A 25592-nucleotide genomic window follows, 5' to 3' on the forward strand; every position below is an offset into this window, starting at 1 on the left:
CAATATTATTCCGTCTTCTCCTATTCTTCCCCCCTCTATACCTAAACTATAATTTTAATAGAGACAACACAACAGGGGTTGCATGGTGCAACATTAAGAACTACGGTCTCAAACATATGCATATATACACAAACAAATATTCAAAGCTGATGTCTACAAGAGTCAATGAATTGGTGAATCCAGTGGTCTAAAATACTCTCTTTATTGTAGAAATTGGAAGCAGAATAAATTTTCTCTCAATCACCGAATAGGTGAGATTTATAAGTGTATATACTAGAACTCTTCAGTCACAGCTACTTAGGGCCTGTTTGGTGTGATGTACAAGGCCTGATAGTATAAGCTTATGCTATACGTTATGATATTTTTAGTTGTTTGGTGTGACTATCGTATAGTATAAGCTTATACAACAGGATCCATTTATACATCAAAATGATGTAAACTTAATCAGGCCTAGGAGGGTAGGATTAGGCCTGATAAGGGGTTGATGTATTAACCAATGCAATTCTCAAGAATTAATATATTATTTTAATATTAGTATATTAAAATAAAAAATAATTTTTCAATATATAATTTGTTAAAATATTGGAGATTTTTATTTTTATAAAAAAAAATATATTTTTTGGACACACTGATCAACATATTTCTATAAAAAAAAATATCATCTGATATATTTGGAAGAATTATGTAAATTCATTATTAAAAGGCATTTTTGACAAAAATATTTATTTTTATCCTATCTAGTATTATACAGTGTATTACCAAACATTGGATGATATAATCTTATACAATATCATGCCAAACGCTGGATAGTATTAAAATTTAATAAGATCTTATACAATCATGCCTTATACTATCAAGTCTTAAACTATCAGGCCTTATCTATACTATGTATCAAACATGCCCTTATTTGTATAAGTTGTTACAGCTGTCAACCATAAGCTGTTAGCCATTATTACAGTTGTTAGCCATTTAGTATATAAAGTTAGCTTCATTTCTCTCTCTGTAATTACGATTCATTTTGTTAAGATTCAATATACATCGCTTTCTTTTCAGCACTTTCTCTCTCAACCTTTTCTCTCACTTTCTCTCATTTTCTTGAACTTTCCTTCAATGGATCTCTTCTAATATGGTATCAGAGCTCTCTCTGAGGGCCTGATCCGTTTAGATCTTTATCATGTCTTCCGCTTCCGACTCTGATTCAAATGCCTCTGACAACTCGAACGCGTCACAACAAAGATCCAGATCTCAACAAAAGTCCACTTCGATGAAAATCAAGACGGCTTCTCTCTTCAATCTTCAAATTTCTGCAAAACTTATTGAAGATAATTACCTTTTCTGGAATCAGATCATTGATCCGGTAATTACTTCACACCAATTGCATCGTTTTCTTGTCAATCCAAAAATTCCTCTCAAGTTTGTGTCAGACGAAGATAGAGAGAATGATATTCTGAGCTCCGCTTATGTTGATTGGCTCAATCAAGATCAGATACTACTTACATGGCTCCTATCCACTATTTCCGAGTCTATTGTAAATGATATTCTGCCTGTGAAGCACTCCTTTGAGACCTGGGACAATATTCATAAGCTTTTTCATGGAGTCATGAAGTCTCGAGTTCGTCAACTCAGATCTGAGTTGAAAACCATGAAGAAAGGCTCAAAGTCCAATAAAGAATACTTAACACGTATCAAAACACTGTGTGACTCACTCAAGTCGATTGGGAAGCCTATTTCTATTGAAGAGCACACTGAGAGTCTGAGACTATTCTTGAAGGATTACCATCAGAGTATACTTCTTTCGTTATGATGATACACGGACGAGAACGAGACTGCACTATTGCAGATCTAACAGTGGAGTTACTAGCTCATGAACAGCTGTTAATCAACCAAAACGATACTCTATTGACTAAAGGAGCAACTATAAATCTCACCCAGCGTCCTCCAAGCTCAGATCGAGAAGTTGCAGATGAAGAAGATGACTCTGTTTCTAAAACCAGAAAACAGAGTCGAACAATGCATCAAAATTTCAGTTAGTTCCACATCTCAAGTGGTCAGAACAGGGGACGAGGACGTTCAGGTGGAAGGACTGCTCGTGGAAGAGGACGAGGCACCAGAACACATGTCCACTGTCAACTTTGCTATAAATTTGGACATGATGTGAGAGATTACTGGAATTGATTTGAAGAGAATTTTGTTCCGAATCTACCTCCACCACAAAACACTCCTTATCCTCTCACTACTTTGTTCATCAACCACCTCAACCAGTAAGGTCCTTCCAATATCAACATCAGTAATCTCAACCAATGAGATCCTTCCAGTATACAAGACCAACAAGTCAGCCTCAGCCTCAAGCATTTTGCTGCTCCCTCTAGTCTACCTTCCACGTGTAGTTCTCCCCCTCTGGTTGAATGGTTACCAAATTCTGGTGCATCAAGTCATGTAACTCATACATCTCAAAATATTATGCAAGGCCAGCAACTTATTGGTACTGATCATGTTCTAATTGGAAATGGACAAGGTTCATTTCTCTCTCTGTAATTACGATTCATTTTGTTCAGATTCAATATACAATGCTTTCTTTTCAGCTCTTTCTCTCTCCACCTTTTCTCTCACTTTCTCTCATTTTCTTGAACTTTCCTTCAATGGATCTCTTCTAATACAAAGCTGATATCTACAAGAGTCAATGAACTGGTGAATCTACTGGTCTAAAATACTGTCTTTATTGTAGAAATTGGAAGTAGAATAAATTTTCTCTCAATCACCAAATAGGTGAGATTACTTCAAGAAAATGAAAAAGGCATAATGATACCATCAAAATCAAATAAACTATTAGTAAGATCCTTTGTGTAACGGAATGAATGGTCCACAACTGTAAAAGCAAAAAATATAAGGTTGTTGGAAAATAGAAGTAACTGCTTATGGTGGACAGAACAAACACCTGATTGGAAACATTGGTTATGGCTGTAAAGCAAGACCGTAAAAATCCCCTGCTTTGAAGCTGGCTCAAGAAAAATCGCTCATGATCTATACAAATGAATGCATCAAGAACATAGAGTGATATTGTCTTTCCAGGTTCACTGCCATGGGTTGCATCTTTTATGACCTACAATTTTAAATCAATTTAACTCAGTTGAAACTGTACATACTTGACTTAAGAATATTTATCAAAATAGATATAAATACAAAAAATGAATTCGACAAATTATTAAAAAGACAGAACGAAGCATGACATTGATACCATATGAAAGCAACAAGACCATAATATCTAGAGGATATGTAGATAAAAAAATAATAAAAAAACTGATGTTTTTCTAGTCTAATAATGCGAGAATAGAATAGTAACTCATAATTTACCAGAGACACTTCAACATAAGTCAAACAGAAACATATGCCGTATTTTTTAGGTCAATTTAATCATAACGGTACAGCAGTCCAAATGGAGGCCACTTCTATTCTGGCAAGTACAAATACAACAGCCAACAATTTTTGACCCATAATTCCCCACTTCCCCTTTTAATTAAATAAGAAATTGTATACAGTCAAAAGGCTAAAGTTTTTCAGAAAACAACCAATAATCTTCAAGACTCAAAAGCATGACCTCCTTTCCATCCCATACTAAAAAAAACATTAGAGCCTAAGCACATTAAAAAAAATGCATGGTGCACATAAAAAACATTGAGTAGCAAATAACCAAATCCAAGATGCTCTGAGCCTCTTTTCTCAAAGTAGAAAAATTTGCACGAGCCAGTTCTGCCTGTTCTTTGTCAATCTGGGGTAAATGAAAAAAAAAAAAAAAAAAATAGAAACCATGAAGAGTTAATCTGGCACCAGATTAAATTATCGCAAGTCATTTGCACAAAATTAGAGAAAATGTACCTTTGGGAGATCAATATATTCATTATCTTGTTCATTGAGCAGCAAGAATTGGAGAACAGTGGTTGGAACATCAGGATCAACCACATTCTGACAATACTGGAAATAGCTAAGAAGCAAGGCATATTGACTGTAAAACATGCAAAAGTAAGTTTTGCCAACCAAAACAGCAAACAACCATAGAGGCAGAATCAGTCACTGAACAAGTAACATACCGCCTCCTAAGAGCTTCTGATGATTCGTTTCTAAGAATTGCCATGACAAGCTTAAACAATATGGTCAGACAAGCACCATTCGATAATTGCTTCACCACAATGAGATCAAGGCATGTGATGTTATCAGAACTCAGACTGCCAGGGAACAAGAACCTATCATCACGCAGTTTAGCCATGCATGTTAATGCTACCTGAGGGAAATTCCACATATGTAAATATACATCAGAATAGCAGGATAGATTGCATATGAAAAAGAATAACTAGGATAATTGAAAAATCCATCAAAATTTCTAGAAGATAAAATGATGTTTTTTAAATGTTTACCTGCGATAATATGAATGCCATCCTCAAAGAACAGTCTGGAGAAGCAGAAGCACTAAGGGATGCATCAAGGACCCTGGCAATGCAATGTAGCAGTTACAAAGAGCACAACAATGACAAGTAACTATCTTTGTTTTTTCACCACTGAAGGAGCGTAGCAACTCACTGAAATAGAATTTCAGATCGATCTTCAAGCATTGTTAATCTTCTAGAGGCAGACACCTTTTCAAAGTAGCTCAAAGTTAGATAATATAGGCCACAAAAACATTAGTATATGGAAAGTAAGACAAGTACCTCAACAATCTGAGACCAGGCAGTCACCATATGTAGCTGTGCAGCTTGTTCCTCAAGATTTTTATTGTATTTCCACCCCCATCTCAGTAACTGTTGAATTGTCTCTCTTACATCATTTAGGTCAAGTTCACTGCCGAGATTACTCACCTGGATATATGCACAATGATACTTGTCAAACAAGAAATAGATTAAGTTTCATATAAATACATTAACAATTAAGCTCCCCCACCCCCAAAAAAAATTGTCTCTCTTACATCATTTAGGTCAAGTTCACTGCCAAGATTACTCACCTGGATATATGCAGAATGATACTTCTCAAACAAGAAATAGATTAAGTTTCATATAAATACATTAACAATTAAGCTCCCCCACCCAAAAAAAAAAAAAAAAAAAAACTAATTGTTAGGTGTGAACGACTCTTTACACATTCGCGATTAACCCAAAAATGAAATGGGATTTGAAAAACAAAAGTCACTGGATTAAAGATAAAAATCAATATCTTCAATAATGATATTATCAATTTTTTATAAGAGAACTAACCTGCCAAAGTTTGTCATGGAAGGAAGCAAGATCAATTAGCCGGTCACCTCTCTCAGAATAATAGTAGACACCACCCTTTCCAGAATTTCCCAGTATCTCTTCTGCCTAAAATTATATCCAGCCAAAAGCAGGTAAGAACAAGATGAACAATAGTCAAGTAGTAGAGCATCAGCTGAAACTTGTATTCCATACTTAAAAAATAAGCCATTTTTGTAAAAGAGGGAGAGAGAGAGAGAGAAGGAAAGAAATACAGATTTAATGTGATTAAAGGACTAGTATCTCACCAGCAAGTCATATTTCATACTAGCCACAATATCTGAGAGCTTACTAGTGGAATCTGGACATCTAAACTGGATGATTTCAAGTAATTCTAATACCTGAGATATACAAAGCAGCTGCAACTAAGATTATCGAGAATATGGAAGTAGCTATGGCACTGATGGTAACTTTTTAAAAGTTATGATAACATCATTTTAAAAAAAAAAAAAAAAAAAGAAACTCCCCATTAGAAATTATGATAACATCATAGAATTATGGAAATTGTTCTTGTTTGCAATCATAGTATACACTTTATCATCATAGAATTAGAAGGGAGTGAGGAAAAACCATGTGACTCATTGTCTACACCTGCATAAATTTATACTGTGTAATGCATTAATTACAAGTAAGAGCTAATACTAGTATCATCATAGAATTAGAAGGGAGTGAGGAAAAACCATAATGGAATTGCGCAAATCACCAGATGCTCGAATGTAGACCTATATTGGTAAGATTCGTTCTTTGATGCAGGAATTCTTAGCTATGTTGCCTCATGCTACAGATGCCTCTGAGTACAAGAAGCAGGTGGAGCGCTTCTTTATGGTTGTAACCCTTTCCGGTCTTCCAGAGGAATTAGAAAGTGTTTGTGAGAATATTTTAACCAGTGCTAGAACTTCTAGACTTTATAGTGCCTCTTGAACTTTAAAGATAAAGCAACACTGGCACCTGCTCTTGCTCCTTCTCATGTGCCAACCACTAATTCAACTGCCCTCATCTCTCGCGCCAATGATTCCAATTGGAACAGTGGATGCAGTCGTGACGTGACCGTGGACAGGGTGGCCGTGGACAGAGGCCTCATTGCAACTACTGCCAGAACCTTGGGCACGTTGAAGAGCGTTGCTACAGGAAGTACCTCATTTGAAGCCACCAACTGCCAACTTTGCTCAGACCGATGTTGTGCAACCTTCGACTGGATCAGTAACTATTTCGAGTACAGATTATGAGGCTCTTCTTAAGAAGATTTCTTCCTGGATTACTGCTCAAAATACAGGTAATCATGTTCCTTTTTTTTCCAGTCTTCAGTCTTTAAATTGTCAATCTTGTCATTAAAGAAATCACACTCACTCCTCCTTTGCTAATAGAGTCAATAAAAGAGCTAATGCTCCCTTTTCTATTGTTCATTCTGATTTTGGGGTTTGAGTCGAACTATGTTTGCTTTGGGTTTTTAGTATTTTGTGACTTTTATTGATGACTTTTCTAATTGTACTTGGGCTTATTTAATGAAAAATCATTCCGAATTATTTTCTATCTATAAAAAATTGTGCTAAGATTAATACTCAATTTGGTGCTTCTATTCGAGTCTTACGCAGTGATAATGCTAAAGAGTATGTGTCTCTTGAATTTTCTGATTTTTTGAAGAAATATGGGATGTGTCACCAGACCATCTGGTTGAAACTGCACATACCCTTCTCATTCATATGAATGTTCCACTCCGTTTTTGGGCGGATGCTATTATCATCTCTTGTTTTCTCATCAATCTCATGCCCTATTCCATGCTTAATAATGAAGTCTCACACAATGTCTTATTTACAGGTGTGTCTCCCTATCCACTGCCTCCGCATGTATTTAGGTGCTCTTGCTTTGTTCATAACCTCACTCTGGGAAAAGACAAATTAACATCTAAAACCTTCAAGTGTATCTTCCTTGGTTATACTCGCTTTCAAAAAAGGTATCTGAACACTACTCTCCTGACCTCAAGCGCTACATTGTATCTGCAGTCTGCAGATGTCGCCTTCATGGATCAGCAACCCTTCTCTAGTTCCCAAACTTCTATATCACAGGTTGATCATATTCTTCTAATTCCCTTCCTTGATTTGTCTTTACCAGTCGCAGGTGTCGACCCTACAGCAGACCTTACCCCAACTGACTCACCACGCTCAACGGTTGTCTCTTCCCTTCCGAATCCTCCAAGAGAGATTACTCCCATTGCCCATCACAAAGATATCTTATTATCCACTCGCAACCCTCATCCACTTTATGTTTTCTAGAGTTACGACCGACTTTCTTCACAATATTTTACCTTTATTTCTAGTCTTTTTTCTGTTTTCATTCCTAAGACCACAGGTGAAGCACTATCTCATAGTGATTGGCACTAGGCCATGATTGATGAAATGACGGCACTTCACTCCAATGGCACATGAGATCTTGTTCGTACTCCTCTCGGAAAGTCTGTTGTCGGTTGTCGTTGGGTATTCACAGTCAAAGTTGGTCCTGATATTACTGTTGACCGCCTCAAAGCCTGCTTAGGGGCCAAGGGATACACTCAGATTTTTGGCCTTGACTATGGGGACAATTTCCTCTCTTGTTGTCAATTTAGCTTCTGTTCGCTTGTTTCTTGCACTTACTGTTATTCACCACTGGTCCCTTCTTCAGCTTGATATAAAAAATGCCTTCTTACATGGTGATTTGCAAGAGAAGTATACATAAAGCAACCACCAGGATTTGTTGCTCAAGGGGAGTGTTCTGGAATGGTATGTAAGCTTCGTAAATCCTTATATGACCTGAAACAGTCTCACGGGCTTGGTTTTGTCGCTTCAGTTCTGTTGTTCAAGCCTTTGGTTTAACCCGAAGTGAAGTCAATCATTCTGTTATCTATCGGCACAGCTATTCTAATCAATGCATCTACCTCCCGGTCTATGCTGATAACATAATTATTACCGGCAGCGATCAAGCTAGGATTGATCAGTTAAAGAAGTACTTATTTATTCAATTTTAGACCAAAGACCTTCACAGTCTTCGTTATTTCTTAGGGATCGAAGTGGCACAATCCAGACAAGGCATTTCCATTTGTCAGAGAAAATATGCCCTAGATATCCTAGAGAAGACTGGTATATTGGGAAGTAAGCCCATTGATACAACTATAGATCCTAATGTTAAGCTATTACCCAGATAAGGGGAGCCATTGGCAGACCCCAATCATTATCACCGATTAGTTTGAAAGTTAAATTATCTTACTGTGACAAAGTTGGATATCTCTTTTGTAGTTAGTGTGGCAAATCAATTCCATGACTCTCCTTGTGAGACTCTTGTTAGAATGCAATTTTCATAATTCTTTGATACATCAAAAGAGCACCAAGAAAATTTTTATTATACACAAATAAAGGGAATACGGAGGTGTGTAACTATTCAGACGCTAATTGGGCAGGTTCTCCTCGAGACAGACACTCTGCTTTGGGGTATTGTGTTCTCCTTGGAGGAGATTTGATTTCATGGAAAAGAAATAAACAAACTCTGATAGCCAGGTCAAGCGCAGAGGCAGAATATCGGGCAATGGGAAATGCAATCAGTGAGCTCATCTGGTTAATACAATTCATTAAAGAACTAAGTGTAATACCCCAGGATAAATAGTAATTTATAATCATAATAAATTAATAATAATAATTTATAAATTAGTAGTAATAATAATAATGTATATTTATAATATATATATATATATATATTAGGACTAATGATAAATTGTGATAATAATTATTTGATTAATCATTTGATTGGTCATATATAGTAATTTATGCATTTAATGTTATTATAGCAATATATTATTGTGTATATAGTAATTTATGCATTTAATGTTAATATTAATTGATTGGTAATGTAAATAATTATTTTGGTAATAATTAGGTTATATTAATGATAAATTGTGATAACCAATAATAATAAAACATAATAATAGTATTTATCCATATGCATATCATAACATTAAATGCATTGGATTAGGATGAGTCAGCATACTTTATTTGATAGATGAGAATGAGTCAATCATGAGTCAGATGAGTCATCTATGAGTCAGAAATATCCTAGCAAATAAAAGGAAATAAATTCTACGAAGCCTATATCTTGAACCCAAAGCCTCAGCTATAAATACGGACTTAGCCTAACCAAACTAAAATCACTTCCCATCCTCAGCATTTCTCCATTTCTCTTCTCCTCTTCTCATCTTCTCCTCTTCTACTCTTTCTTATTATTTCAAATTTCTATTTTGTTATTATTTTTCTTTGGCTACCAATCGCACTTCTCTTCTTTAATCGTTTTTCCTGCTAAAAGTCATCAAACACGGAGACCAGGTAATCTTAATCCTTAGGAAATTTTAGGATGGTTTCATTTGAAATATGTTATATGTAAGGGTATTTACATTAAATTATTTTAACCTCTAGAAAGTAATAGGATATATTATATAATTATTTTTGTTATAAATAAAAATAATGAATAATTGATATGATTGGATTATTTGAATAACTATGTTAATTTATATGATTGGATTATTTGAATTATGATATCCTTGAATAACTATGATAATTGATATGATTGGATTTGAGCATTACTCTGATAGATGTTGGATATTTGAAATTATGATAATTTGAAAATTATACTCTTGGTTAAATTGATGTGGAAATTATTAAAACTATTTGAAGAAATTTTTCAATTGTGACAAGATTGAATCGATTGTGTGATTGTAATAAATAATGGTGGGAAGATAGCTTTCGAGATAGTACCTCCTGAAAATGATGAACACAATCTTTGGTCTCTATGCCTTTGATATTATTTGATGTGACAATGATGTTATTCGTTCTTCCCTTTCTAAAGCAGTATCTGGCAACAAAGACTCTCGGGGTATTAGTAGCAACTTTGGAGAAAGGTGTGCACACTAGGATTGATGTGTTAATGATGGCCACTTTTGATTATACATGGCTGGCAACAGGGTCACCCGGGTCACGTGGGTAGGCTGGCAACAAGACTCCCGGGTCTACCATGGTTCTCTTCCCACTAAATGAACTTAATAAAGATAAATATGATGAATAATGAAATTGATATTTGATTTGATTATTATATGAATTTTTCAGTTATATTAATTGTATTTTTTTTATTGGGATTACCAGCTTTTGCTGACTGTTTGTGTTTGTGTGCTGCAATGGGGGAGCAGAATTTCAGTGAAGCAGGTTGCAAAGGATAGGGCTAGCAATGGGCAATGAGGATTACGACTCAGATATTTCTAGCTAGTCCTAAATTTTATGTATAAGACATAGTCTCTGGTTTCATTTTAATGCAATAAAGTTAGCCTTGCACTTGTCCCTATACAGATGCGACGGTAACATTTCCCCAAATTAGTTTTATATTAGCTTCCGCAATAATTATAAGATCCTAATAAATAATTTATTGTGAATTTTGACAATTTCTTTATTATAAGAATATTTTAAAAATTGTTAGAAATTTTGGGGTTTTACACTAAGTCTGTGAATAACGGCCCATGAAACTCATTTGTGACAATCAAGCCGCATTACAAATATCCTCTAACCCAGTCATTCATGAGAGGCCCAAAACACATAGAAATTGATTGTCACTTTGTTCAAGAAAAGATTCAGTAAGGAGAGATCGAGACAGCATTTGTCAGTTCCAGTGATCAACTTGCAGATATTTTCACCAAGGCTCTTAGAGGTCCACAAATAGAGTACATATGTAACAAGCTGGGAGCTTACGATATATACGCGCCAACTTGAGAGGGAATGTTGGAAATATTATCTGTATATTTTACGATATTTAATGTGAATATTCGTTTCCTTATTTCATTAGGATTTGGGTGAGGTTTGGGCTTCTCCTTTAAGCTCATTAGGATCTCTATATATTGTACACCTTTGTATCAGTTCAATACAATATTCATATTTCTACATTCTCAATTTATCTTATCCTAGAGTAAAGTCATTGACAAAACAAATGCATACATTGACACAAAATGGAAGAGAATAGAGGTCTTATTTAGGGAATAATATAGACGACAACATTGATTCTAGAGGACAGATAATGGCATGGGGTTGATTAGATAGCATGCAGCCAATATGTCATCGCCCCAAAAACGAAGTGGCACATTGAAGTGAAGTTGCAAGATACAAGTTGTTTCAACTTGGTATTCATTTTTCCTTTTGGCTACACCATTTTTGGGTATGAAAGGAGCATAATGATATTCACGCGCAATATCATTGCAGAATTTTCATAAGGGTATCAAATTGCAATTTGAACTACTATACAGAGAGAAGCATCAATTTATTTCCACTTGTCTTGGTTCTTGGTAGAAATATCCTTGGCTTGTTTGACTAGGTGATCAGGATTGCCCTGCCATTCAAACCATAAGTCCACAACAGCAGCACAAGAGTCAAGAGGTGTAATTTGCTACACCCACCAATTTGTCACATGAAATAAAGGGGACAGTGGTGTAGGTAACAGTGAAAGGTGCTTGAGATATAGTGTCTAGGTAGACATGCTGGTTTGGGAGAAGATTGGGGTTAGGAAGCAAGGTCGAAGAACTCACAGGTTTGGATAAGAAGGCAAGGGAATGGATCGTGTGATCTATGTGTGAATGAGGGAAAGAGACGACTTTTCTGGTCAATCTAGTCCCTCTGTTGTGCATATTTCCCCCACTCATTCATCATTTAACTCTCATCATTTCTCTTACAGCTTATGCTGTAATTGAGGTCAAATTCATTCAGGTATGTGTTCAACGAGGCACCAGTGTATGAGCTATATGGCAATCAGCCATCATAAAAAAAAAATCCAGCAACGAAATTAAAATATGTTAGTAATTTTAATACCCAGTTTCTACGTTGATGGTAGTGAATTTGTAGTAAACATTATAAAATCCAAGATATGCAATTGATATGTAGACATGGGATTGCAATTTTACCCACCCAGTTCTACATTTAACAAGTATCAGTACCTTACTCTTACTGACAATTCCTATAGCCGCATTTTCAGAAGTATCTTGAAGCAAAAATGGAGAAATGGCCTTCCCTCCACCAATTTCAGTGATACCTTGTCCAAAAAGATGAGAAAGGATTGACTGACATGCTTCTCTATGCTTGGAACGACTAACGTCACCAGCATGTAGCTCCAAAGCTAAAAGTTTTAAGAGCCATGCTCTCTGAGAAAAGCGAGCAAGGGAACAAAATACCCATATCAAACCCAAACAACATGTATAGATCAAAAGTAATAGATTAATCCTATTCCTTCACCGGTAATTAAAAGCATGAGCCAAAAATATTAAAAACATAAATAAATAATGTGAATATGCAACGCTGCATGCAGAGGGTGCTTAATGAAGAATCATTAGAGCCAATATTTATGCCTTTATACACTTGTAAAGATCCAAAAAACTATACCGTCATCAAACAACAAAGTATCAAACTGAGTATATTGTTTCCCAACATGCTGACTTTGATTAAACTTGATATCATTTCATATAATAAAATTGTCATTTTCTTAAAACTATCAAGTATCATGTATCAATACATCATGAAGGAGCTCCAGAATTCAATATATCTGAGAAGTTTTTATCATTTTCAATTCTTGGAATCTAGAAAAATACTAACAATTTAAAATTTTATTTGAGTTGCAAGCGCTCAGCACACAGATAATAACACAGGAAACCCTAAAGGTTCGTACAGCACATAAAGCACTCTCTGCATATATGAGTCTCTGTCTTGTTCTAGTTTGGAAACAACCACTCACTCATTCTAACATTGTCCAACAGCCACTTCTGTTTGGGATAAGTTTCCTGAAATTTTTAACAAACGTTGGCAGCATCCTTCTAGTTTTGGTTGAGCTCTTATCAATTAGCTTTATAGAGGGTACGGAAGGAGTATGTAGGGGAGAATAGATCCTCTCATGTTCAAATTTCACATGACCTTGTCATGTGCAAATTTTGTGTCTATATCTCTCTTCATAAATATTCACAAAAGTCATGTGAAAATTGTGTGTTTATATCTCTATTTATAAATATTCACAAAAATAGTACCCCAGCTATTTAATGTCTATGAAGAAAGACATGTTATAACATGAGAGGATTCATTCCATGAGTAGGGAAAATCAATACAGTGGCGTGTACTTTTTGCAGTACATAGGTCAATTGAAGGGTGCTTTGCTATCCATATTATGATCTAGGATAAGTTAGTTTTTATAGTTTCTCCCCTATGCCATGCACATGACTTCTTTTAGGGGCTTTTACTTTCGAGTCACATTTCTTCTTTTATCAAAAATAGAAACAAATACTGGCAGGTGATGGTGTGATAAACCCCAGTACTACCAAGTTCACTAACATAGAGTGCGAAGATGACAGAATCAAATATGGGAAAAAATCATAGAATTTGATGGTTTTAAAAAAATAAAAATAAAAAATAAAAAAGAACCTGATGAAGGGAACTGATACGAAGTTGTTGGTGGCTATTCCGTTTAGGAAGTGGAGCAATACCAATTGTATCAAGGTGCTGCATTTTAGCAAGGGAAAGAGTTTCAAAGATATATCACCCGAGGATAATTACATGTATAAAGAACCAATTCATCCCAAAAGCATTTAGGTGAATGTCTATTTAATGGTTTCCTATTATATTTTTCTTAAAAGCGCCCTCACACAATAGATCATTGGAGTTGAAGGATGGACAATGCACAATCCCACTCAACTATGCTAAAAATACTCCACAATATTTAATTATTTATTAATACAATAGGGCGGTCACAGAAACTTTGATACTGTGTAAAGAACAAATTCAACCCAAAAGTTTAAGTTGTTAGGTGAAGATCACGTTAATAGTTTTATATTATTATTTTTAATTAGATGTAACTATAAACAAGGACTAGAAGCTAAAAGGATGCTCAAATAAATCAAAAACTGTTTACCTTAATAAAGAATTGGTACTTTTTATTTGACAACAGATCCATCACAGGTACACAAGTTAGTGGATCTACGCACAACGCATAAAGGAGCTGCATCAAGCCAAAAGTCAAAATTCCTTTTAGAAAAAATGCAAAAAATCAGAGTCTCTTAACTCAGTTAGGTTAGTACAAGATCAATTACATCTGACCTGAAAGCCAAATTCATGAATTAAATAATTTACATCAGGCTTCATAAGCTTCTCCAGGATATCAAGAATAACCTTCATGCAACTGTAGATAACATTGTAAGGGCACAGTTGTATTTACAAGAATCATGTAACAAAAGATAAAGACTAACCTGTAATAAAATTTAGGCTGTAAGACTGTTTGTTCAACAGGCATATCAAGATTAAATTTAAGTAGTAAATGAGTGATATTTGGAGCTGGCCTGTTGACGTTGTCAATTAGAAGCTGAAAACATGAAGGTAGATGCAAACAGAAATTTAGAAAAAAACACAAGGAAAGAGGATGCAAAACAATTAATTGACAGACAGAAGACAAACCTGCAGAACAAGAATGCCAGGATCATCATTGTTATTGTCAACAGTCTGATACTCTTCTGACCGCAACTCAAGGCAGGCAGCATAATCTTCTATCAAGCTGTTTGCGGCATTAGATTTAAGCAATAGTTGAACAAGCCCAACCATGCGAGAGCTATCACCCAAAAAAACAATATATCAATTACAAATTAAGCATGATATCCTGTTAGAAAAACTCAACAAATTACAAATTGAGAACATAAAAATGGGAAGGTATTTAGAATGCCTTAAAATACTCATGATTTTGATAGAGGATTGCTGAACTTTTGGCTGAATATCATATCTGACATACTCCAACAGGGCCACTATTTGATTATGATCATGGGAGAGTATAATATCCAATGGCTGCAAGCAAATTATCAAAAAGGATACTAGCACAGGTAAGTAGTTATTCAATGCTATAATGAAATAATTAACTAAGACAAGGTCATGCAGACTCCAAAATTTACACTTGAACGCAATAAATGGTTAATTTCTCATCAAATTGTCAATATTAGATAACATGTCTACAATTAGGATATTGGAGAGTTTAACATGGCACAGTTATCATGAATCATGATCCAAACTAAAATCCTTAACAAGGCATTGAAAGCAGAAAATGAATTTTAACAATTCAATAGAGAAATGCTAAATCATGCATAGAATATATGGGGCAACTGACTACCTTGACAATGCCTTCTTAAAAACTTATCCATAAACAGTAAGTTTTGTGGAAAAGCAGAAAAAATAGGTGAAACAAGCAACTTCAAATATATAATTTGAATGCAATGTGATGACTAATAGTACAGAAAATTGAAACGGTTACCTGGTATAGAGGACGCCAATAATCAGAAAGCAGTAAATCTTTTTCAAGGACAAGTATTATAATTTCCAGAGAAAGCTGCACTGCATTTTCTAAAAGCTGCCCATATATTTGACTAGTACGATCAGCAATGATGGAATTAACTCCTGGCAGAAGAATACCCATTATGTTCCGAAAGGCAGTCTTGCCACTCATGAAATCCTGAAACAGATCAAATTATTTAATAAACAAAGCAACTGGTAAACTTAAACAAGGATTGAAAACTAGAATACAATAATTCATGAAAATAATTGACGTAGCAACGCTACAATTGATACAAAATTTGCTGTTGAATACTATTGTTAGAATAGTTCAGTGTATATAATAGAATAGTCCCACATCTTGTGGGTTTAGCCTATTAGGTCTTTTAGTCTCTTCAATAAAGAGCTTTTGTACATTGTAACATACAATTTATTCAATATACCATTATTCTATTATCCAATCTCAAGTACTATCAAGCTCATAAGAGGATAATGATAGATGCTCATTCAGCAAAGTACTTAATCCATAAATCTTACAATGCTAGAAGATATATTATAGCATACAAATTCAAAATCAAGAATAATAACACATGCCACATCCTACGTAAACCTGAACAAGAATATTAAAAGCACATACTTTCAGCAACTCTAACACAGGGATCTGTGTCTGAAGTGGTGACAATTCTTTTGTTGTTGAAAGTCGTGACTGATCAACTACACCCTCAAAATCCTCATCCTTGATGTCATACAAGCTTAATATCCTGCAATTTTAAGTTACATGAAATAACATTTTGCATTTATAATCAACAGCCCATGCCAGAGCTTGTTCCTAGTTTGAATTACAGAGATCAGTTGCAATCAATATGAAGATGGAAAGATAGCAAAACCTGTAGCCTCTGAATGTAACTCAAATAAATGCAATTAGAAAAAATAAGCAATCCAATAATCAGTTATGAACTACATCAAAGACAACAGAGGCATAAAGCCAATTATTTCTCAAATATCAGAAACAGAACCACTCACATCTGAAAATGTTTAAGACAAGCACCAACCAACTGCCATTTTTCACATGGATCTGCATAAGCTCTCTGAGGAAATGGCCCAAAAACATGATCATAGATGAACCTAAAGATGCCAATAAATCTGGGGAAAAAAATTTTCTTTAGAGTGCAAGCAAGCAAAAATAAATTTGAAAAAAAAAATATTCCATCAAAGACTAGAAATATTCAGTGTCCAGTACCTTTGCCCTCTATCACTCAAATCTCTTTCCTCTGCAATAAGAGCATTTATCAAATTCAGGAAAGATATAGTTGAAGGATATTGTTCTCTTCTCGCTTCAATTTCATTCAATTCAAATTGCATATCATAAACCTGTCATAATAACAAGTTTACTTGGACATGAGAGAAAGATAGTAGACAATCGTAAAGATATAAAGGCAGAAAGGGAAGGGAGAAAATAGTGGACGAAGCACAAAATTAAATGATAGAGTTTGCAGGAAAGATGAACCAAAAGTGAGAAAAGGAGGAAGAAGGGCTACATATATTACTAGTGCTCGACTTTTTAGATCAAATTATTTTAATATCCTTTATTGTTAGGTTGTAGTGCTACAGTACTGGTCAAAATGGTACAACAGGAAGAATTATTTTTTGGATTTAACACTTGAAAAGTACTTCTTTAGTTCTATTATTGTAGTGTGGGATAATATAAAGTACTTTTATTAATGAAAAATTACTTTTCAACAAAAAGCCAATGTAGATTATATTCTTCTTGCTATATAATACATGTTATAAGTATAATACAAGTTGTATAGCAAATCACAACTCAAATGTAATACATCTCGGAAATTATGAAAATAGTACCTAGTTTCATTGAAAAGACTAACCAAATCATGTTATCATGGTAATTAAGATTCTATGATTTTTGTATTTATTACTTTCCGTCTGTATGACTCAATCTTTATTGTGCAGTTCAACACACTGAATTCATCAATGTCTTGCTTTCTCTTCATATGAACATAGTATCTTGAGCCTAACAAGAGGCAACACACAGAAATGGCGGACCCACCGCCCAACGGTGAAATTATTTTCCCAAAGACTCTGTTTCAACTCTAATTTCCAATCTCCAATGCCAAGTCCTTATTCCAGCAGCCTGACACCTTTTTTGGGCACTGTCCTCTTGTTAGAGTACAATTGTAATAAAGTGTTAAGTGAATGAGAAGAGAATAACAAGAAACCTGCATGATTAAATGATTATGTGGCATTAGATAGTTAGATGATTACTTCGCTTGTAAGTAGTTAGTAGAATGTTCTGGAGAGTGGTTAGAGTTGTTATATTCATGTATAAAACAGGAGCATAGATGTAATAGAGTTTCATCTGATGAATAATACCGAAATTGTTTCTTGTTGTCCTTTTAGTTTCTTTCATTAACCATTGGTTAGGAGCTCTCACCCTAACAGTGGTTCTTTCATTTCGAACTACCATCAGCCATGAAAGTCCAAGATTTAGCAGAGGAGTTGCATGTTTTTTAGCAGCGATATGATCAGCGATTCGAGGAGAGTCAAAAGCAGCAGCACTCAAGATCAAATTGCCATGATTCTTGCCCAAATGCAAGATATTCATGCAGCTGTTGTGTAAAGGAAGGTGCAAAACAATGATCATGAGAAACCAAGAACACGATCTCCACTGGTGGAAACATCTACATCATTACATACATCTAGGCCTGAAAATCAAGATCAACGTGCATTAGCAAGATTCGCAAGAATGGAGCTTACGAATTTTGATGGCACGGATCCACATACGTGGATATTCAAGGCTGAAATGTACTTTGATATTCAGCAGGTACCAGATTGCAAGAAGGTGCAAGTGACAGGTCTAAGAATGACGGGGATGGCGGCAGCTTGGTATCAGTGGATGTTTCGCTCTTGGGGGGATTTATCAAGTATTTTATGCCAATGTTTTGGCACTTCCACTGACCTACAAGGTGTTCTCTCAAAGCTCTCACAGACAGGAATGCAAAGGGAGTATAATCAGCAAATCAAAAGCTTAATCAACCAAGTCCCTGGCTTATCAGATGATCTTCTCAAGAGTTTTTTTACTTCCGGGCATCAACCAGAATTGAGGAGTGCTCTAAAATTAAGTGAACCAGTTTCCTTGCACCAAGCAATGCAACAAGCACTCGCATATGATGACCACTTTACAGAGCTTAAAGCTTCTTTCAATTCGTCAACAAGAAGTTACACGTCAGAAGTAGCAGTGTCACCAGAAGCTACTGATAACACCAAGAGTAGTTCATTAACTGTTTCTTCTAATATCAAGAAAATGATGCACGAGCAAATACAAAAGAAAAGGGAGCTTGGTCTCTACTACAGCTGCGACAAGAAGTGGACAAATAAACATAATTGCAAGAGCAGATTGTTGTTACTAGTGGGAAATGAAGAAGAAATTCGTGTAGAGGAGGAAGAGGAAAATGTATGGCAATCTTCAGTTACTTGACACCTATGGCATGACTTGCAGAACACTGGGAGAAGGTTAAGGGTCATCAGCATTATTCATTTTTGGGTACAATGGAGAAATAAACTGTGTTTTGTCTTTTACATTCATTAGGATCTCAGTCCAAATTGTAGCAGCTTTTGAAGAAAGCTTACCCTGATCTCAACCTTGAGGACAAGGTTGCCAATGAAGGCGGGGAGAATGTTAGGGTACAATTATAATAAAGTGTAAAGTGATGAAGAAGAAAGTAACAAGAAACCTGCATGATTAGATGATTATGTGGCATTAGTTAGTTAGATGATTACTTCGCTTGTACGTAGTTAGCAGAATGTTCTGGAGAGTGATTAGAGTTGTTATATTCATGTATAACACAGGAGCCTAGGTGTAATAGAGTTTCATCTGATGAATAATACTGAAATTGTTTCTCGTTGTCCTTTTAGTTTCTTTCATTAACCATTGGTTAGAAGCTCTCACCCTAACACCCATGCTGATCTGCTAACGTCCAACGTGCTTTCTAGCCAGCAACCACTCCATCAATGTTGCCTCGTCCAAAACAGCCCATCCCACACCAGTTTTTGGTTGATCAAAGTTCCTATTAACTCTAAAGTGATGTCAAACATCTTTCACATCTCGCACACAAGCTGCCACTTCAAGCCACATGTGGCAGTGCATTAAAAGTCCTTTCCGACAACGTTTGTCTTGAATTTGAAGAACTGTGTCTACAACCACCACACAAGGATTCTATTAATAAAATACACGGGCTTGGGTCCTATTTACATGATGTGGGACTGACTAACACAACATAATGTATATATATATATATATATATATATATATATATATATATATATTCTAACACTCCCTATAACACCTCACATATTTGAAATGTATTTTAATAATTAAATTATGGGCTAGAGGGAGTAATTAGTGAAAATAGGTCAAAATACATACGAAGGGTAAAATGGTAAATTGACAAATACGTAACATTAATCTGTGAAATGATAAAATTAGACATTATTTGATGAAAATAATATTGGAAATGGATTCAGAGAGAAATTTGGAGTGGATAATCAAGTTTCTGGAAAATTAATGAATAGTGACTCTTACCGAATAAAATACTGCGGTAAAATTCTACCGGGTCAGAAACAAGATTACTGCTCTAGGATTGGATATATGTTGAAGGAGGTATTTAGAATCAAGAAAAGTGATTAGCGGTACTATTCGATGAGTTTTTATGGTTTTGGGAAAACGTGCCGATAGTGCATAACTAGGGGTAAAATTGTAATTTCATCAAATTACTGGAAAACTCTAGATTCATCTGTTAAAGTATAATTAATGGACTTTGATAAATGTTAAAATTTTGATTAAATGGATGATTCATGGATTGATTGGTAATTAGTGGGTTAAATGAGTAGTTTAAGTGGTATTTCGTCCTATTAGAGCCTATGTAGCAATCCTAGTCACTTAAGGTCATTTGAATCTCTCCTTCTCTATCCAAATCTGCACTCAGAGCCCTCCCTCCCACTGCAGACCCAAAGCCCCCATTGAAGACACTTGAAGCTTTTAAAAAATTTCCATCTTCCATTGTAGTCACTTTGAGAGGAAACTTTGAACATCAAATTTATTCCAAATCACCTTGCAAACATCTTTCCTCTCTTGAGTGTGTGCTGGGGAGGATTGTGTGAAGAGATCATTGTCTCTCTTTGGCTGGCGGTTTTGAGCTTGGAGAGGCCATTAATGGAGGTTTGGCTTACTTAAGGACTTGCAAAACATTGGTGGTGAGTAATTCCATTTCCATTGAGTTTTTAATGAGATCATAAAATTCATGCCCTGTGTGTGTATGTGTGTGTGTATGTGTATGTGTATGTTTGGTTTGGGTAGTTGGAGGCCTTGGATGGCCATATGGCTTTGATGATTATTGCTTGGAATGATGTCTTGTGTAGGAAAATCAAATAAAATTTTAAGGCCTTTGAAAATTTGTAACTTACAAAATTTTGGTTGGATGAACATAGGTTACTTGCAAAACAAGTTATTGAGGAATGATGTGATTGGATTGTGGATGGTTTGAATCATTAATAGAAAGGTTGTAGAAGTGTTTAATGCATGTCAATTGGTTGAAAAACTCTTGGATCCCTTGCTTGAATACCCCACGCCCTTGAGAGGCTTTTTGAGGAAAATTGTGCAAAAATATATTTTGGCTTCATGAGGGGATGTTATGAGTGTTAAATTAATTAGGAATGGACCTAAGTGTGTACCTAGAACCATGAAAATTGAGAAAAATCTCTTGGATCCATGCATGCACCCACTTGGCCTTGATAGGTAAAATTGGGGGGAAATGGTGCTAAATTATAATGTAGGGTAAATAAGGATTGAAATTATGTTTGGAGAGGTTAATGAAGTCATAATGATGGTTGATTAGAATTAGAAAACAAAATGGGGACATTTGGCCATGCTTGGCCGTGGCATAGGGTGTTGAGTGGAAGGTGTTGTGTTGTTTTCTTTGTGACTTGTTGGACAAGTAATTGATGGTCATGTGTGTGTGATCATTGTAGGTTGCCTTCCTCAGGGATATGTTCTTGGATGTGGACTCGACTTTGATTGTTTGATATATACTTTACTATATGTGTATTATTACTGTTTTACATTTGAGTGAGTCATTGGGTGGAGTGACCCTCCAGAACTATTGGTTTACTGAGATTATCAAATCTCATCCCGTGTTATTTGGATTACATTTTAGGTACCACTAATGCAGCTGGAAAGGCTTTGGGCAAGAGGCCCAACTTGGGTTTCAGAGATGGAAATGGAGGTTGCACTTGCATTTTGGGATTTTGGAGTAGTTTAATTACTGCCTATTATGTTTTATAGACTAAGTGCATGAACATTGGTCTTGCATGTGAAGTATTGCCATGCTTAGGGTTGTTCATGCTAAGGATTTTGTAAACGATATCAAAATTGCAAAACATTCTCCCGTATTTTTAGATGAACTGATGTGATTGTAACTTAATATCATAATTAATGATAACATAACCGGATGCATACGAAGTGTTACACTCCCTCTCAAGCTAGTGCGTACATATCGTAGGCACAAAGCTTGATACAAATACAATCAACCCGAGGACCCCTAAGAGCCAAAGTGAAACTATATGCAAATAAATCATTGGAGCTTACGAATGCTATCTCGATCTCTCTAGAATGAATCTTCGCTCGAATAAAATGACAATCAATTTTGATATGTTTGGTCCTCTGATAAAAGACTGGAATAGAGGATATGTGCAAAGCTAACAGAGTTGTCTCCTCAAGAATGTCCATAGCATATTTGGTTTGGGATATCACAATATCATCTTTGGATTGGGCCACATCTATCCATAAGAAATATTGTAGTCTTCCAAGATCTTTTATCTAAAAATGATGGTACAGATATTGTTTTACCTGAGTAATGCCATGATGATCATCAGATGAAATAAGTCATCAACATAAATGGATCCTAAAATAGAGTGGCAATAAAATACTGAGTGATCAACCTGACTTCGAGTCATGTCAAGTTGCTATACAACAATGCTAAATCTTCCAAACAAAGCTTGTAGAGATTGCTTTAAACCATATATGGACTTGCGGAGACCACAAACTAGGCCAAACTACCCCCAAGCAACAAACCTAGAGGTTGCTCCATATAAACATCTTCTGCAAGATAACCATGGAGGAAAGCATTCTTGACATCTAGTTGATACAGAGACTAGTAATGAATACCAGCCATAGTAAGAAAGAAGCGAACAGAGGCCATTTTTGCCACGGGGGAGAACTTGTCTCCATAATCTAGGCCAAACATGAGTATATTCCTTGGCCACCAACCGAGTCTTGAGACCCTCCACCTAACCATCAAGACCAACTTAGACAGTGTATATCCATTTGCAAACAACAATAGACTTCCAAGAACGAAGAGGAACCAAATCCCAAGTACCACTGCTATGAAGGGTACGTATTTCATCAATCATAGCTTATCTCCATCCTGAATGAGATAATCTCACCTATGGTCATGGGAATAGTAACAGAAGACAAAGAAGAAAGAGAAGCAAAATACGAAGATAAAAGCCAATGACAACTTAAAGTAACATAATGGGGTGAGGGAATACGAGTAGTACAAATAACTTTGCATGGAGCAATTGGTAGGGCACGGCCGGAGCTGAAGCAAAGTCTGCAGGAACCTCAACAGCAACAGGAGCAAGTGCAAAGTGGAGGTATTCAAAGGGGATAAACCTAAAAGGGGCAGACAGAAACTATGGTGGTGGTGGAGGTGGTGGTGGTGGTGGTGGTGTAAACTCAACCAAGGTCTGAGGAAGCGATAGGGTAGAAGAGACTGACTCAGGGGTGAATGAAGAGAACCCAAAATAGGGATATGATTCAAAGAAGGTAACATCAACCGAGATTAGATAACAGCGAAGAGTGGGAGAGCGGGAGAGTAACACTGTAACCCTTCTGGACCGAGGGTAGCCAAGAAAGACACACTTTAAGTAATCAATTTATCAAGGCTAGGACAAAGGTTATGGACAACACAAGTAGAATCAAACACACGGGGGGCCAAGGAATGCAAAAGTTGATAGGGAAACAACACAGAATGAGATACTCTGTTATCAGGGACAAAGCAAGACATCTGATTGATGAGATAACACGTAGTGGAGACAACATCACTCCAAAATCGATAAGGGACATGTCCATGGAGTAACAATGTCCGAGTTGTTTCAATCAGATATCGGTTCTCTCTTTCAGCAATCCCAGTTGTTGGGGGTATCAACACAAGACGTTTGGTGAATAATGCAATGAGGGCATATAAAATTTTGAAATAAGTGAGACAATTATTCACATGCATTATCCCTATGGAAAATGCGAATAGGAACACCGAATTGAGTATGAATTTCATGATAAAATTGTTGAAATATGGAAAACAATTCAGAATGATTTTTCATTAAAAATAACCAAGTGCAACGAAAATAATCATCACTAAATGTGACAGTATCTAAACCCCATGGTGGACTCATTAGGACTAGGGCCCTAAATATCAGAATAACAAAACTAAAGGGAGATGAAGCACGGTGATTGACTTTTTCGCGAAAGGAAATGTGGATATGTTGTCCTAATTGACATGACTCATACACCAATGTAGACCAGACGAGGCACCATCATTTGGAGCTTGCCAAGACTAGGATGACTAAGTTGAGCATGGTAATGAGCGAAAAATCCTAGACAGGACAATCGTGAGAAGAGCTGGAAAGCAATAAAGCCCATTACACTCATCGCTGACACCAAGCATCCTCCCCAAACCCCTGTCCTGTAAAACAACAGTGTCTTTGGTAAAAGAGATGAGATAGTTAAGAGAACAAGTTAATCAACTATACTTTGTAACCATTAGCCATAGTGATTGTAGGCAAGTAACAAAAAGTAGAAAGAGAAGATAATAAAGACTAATTATCAATGAGTTGTTGGCCCCCTTTAGAGACGCCCCTGAAGAGTCTCAATCAATGGAGCACCTTCTTCTTGATGCTAACCCACTATGGTTTGCCTCCAGAATATTTGGGCAACAATAATCAAATTTTAGGATCACCCATTGTCCCTACGTTAAACACAGCTTGATCCACATTACTTCAGAAACCGACCAAACAACCCTTTACTTCCCAATTGCATCTTGAGTCAGTATCCCTTTAGTTAATTCTAAAAATCATAGGCACATGTGTCAACTATGGGTTCCAAGGGAAAACATCCTTGCTCTTGTATCAAACTAACCAAGAAAAAAAAAATAACAGCCAAAAAAAATAAATGTTAGAAATCCAGTGAACCCAGCCACTGCATCAATTGTCGTCCTTCCCCTTCACTACGCTCATTCCCACCGTCACAGCCACAATTCAACAACTAAAGTCATCATGCTCCATGACCCGCCATCAATGTTGCCATTCATCGCTTGATCTTCATTAACAAGCTACTCAATATAAAAATTATATGATAAATGTAAAAATTAATTAAAAAATATCTAAATTATTAACAAGCTACTCAATATAAAAATTATATGATAAATGTAAAAATTAATTAAAAAATATCTAAATTATTAATAAAGAGGGAGGATATTCTTACTACCAAAAAAACTCATTACTAACCCACTACCTATCTAATCACCACTAGTTCAGAGAGAGAGAATGCTAAAAAGTTTCTGAAGAGAGAAAAAATGTTGATCCAATGGTGATTAGATAGGTAGTGGGTTGGTAGAGAAATTTTTTGGTAGTAAGAATATCCCCTCTCATTAATAAATTATAAACAATATCAAAGGGTAAAAATAATTAAATGATAAATATTAAAATAACAAAAAAAATATCTAAATCTTGTCCTCTGCCTTTTCTTAGTGCAAACCAAACATTGTCTAGTGTTGTTTGGTCCAGTACTTACACATATCAAAGAATATACAACACAAAATTGCTTTCAATGTGCATCAACTATCAAATAGGA

The 25592-nt window shown here is 35.7% G+C and overlaps 1 protein-coding gene across 2 annotated transcripts in view; it reads right to left on the reverse strand.

Annotated features, from left to right (window-relative positions):
* Nucleotides 1-25592, reverse strand: part of LOC133315694 (nuclear pore complex protein NUP205) — a 75488-nt gene that overhangs the window by 23370 nt on the left and 26526 nt on the right. Inside the window, exons 16-35 of one of the 2 annotated variants that reach the window (XM_061517372.1) lie at nt 16854-16984; nt 16637-16756; nt 16251-16374; nt 15597-15794; nt 15018-15136; nt 14756-14906; nt 14551-14663; nt 14402-14483; nt 14217-14303; nt 13730-13807; nt 12262-12465; nt 5525-5617; nt 5241-5345; nt 4701-4847; nt 4573-4628; nt 4410-4482; nt 4086-4276; nt 3874-4000; nt 3689-3766; nt 2936-3100 (exon numbers count right to left, since the gene is read on the reverse strand). In XM_061517372.1, the coding sequence (XP_061373356.1) occupies nt 2936-3100; nt 3689-3766; nt 3874-4000; nt 4086-4276; nt 4410-4482; nt 4573-4628; nt 4701-4847; nt 5241-5345; nt 5525-5617; nt 12262-12465; nt 13730-13807; nt 14217-14303; nt 14402-14483; nt 14551-14663; nt 14756-14906; nt 15018-15136; nt 15597-15794; nt 16251-16374; nt 16637-16756; nt 16854-16984 (2442 nt within the window). The remainder of the gene's footprint in view (nt 1-2935; nt 3101-3688; nt 3767-3873; nt 4001-4085; nt 4277-4409; nt 4483-4572; nt 4629-4700; nt 4848-5240; nt 5346-5524; nt 5618-12261; nt 12466-13729; nt 13808-14216; nt 14304-14401; nt 14484-14550; nt 14664-14755; nt 14907-15017; nt 15137-15596; nt 15795-16250; nt 16375-16636; nt 16757-16853; nt 16985-25592) is intronic. The other variant, XM_061517378.1, reaches the window with a different exon arrangement.

Source organism: Gastrolobium bilobum, unplaced genomic scaffold, assembly GCF_033153095.1.
Source record: "Gastrolobium bilobum isolate Gb01-03AN ecotype WA unplaced genomic scaffold, APGP_CSIRO_Gbil_v1 utg3292, whole genome shotgun sequence".
Taxonomy (NCBI): domain Eukaryota; kingdom Viridiplantae; phylum Streptophyta; class Magnoliopsida; order Fabales; family Fabaceae; genus Gastrolobium; species Gastrolobium bilobum.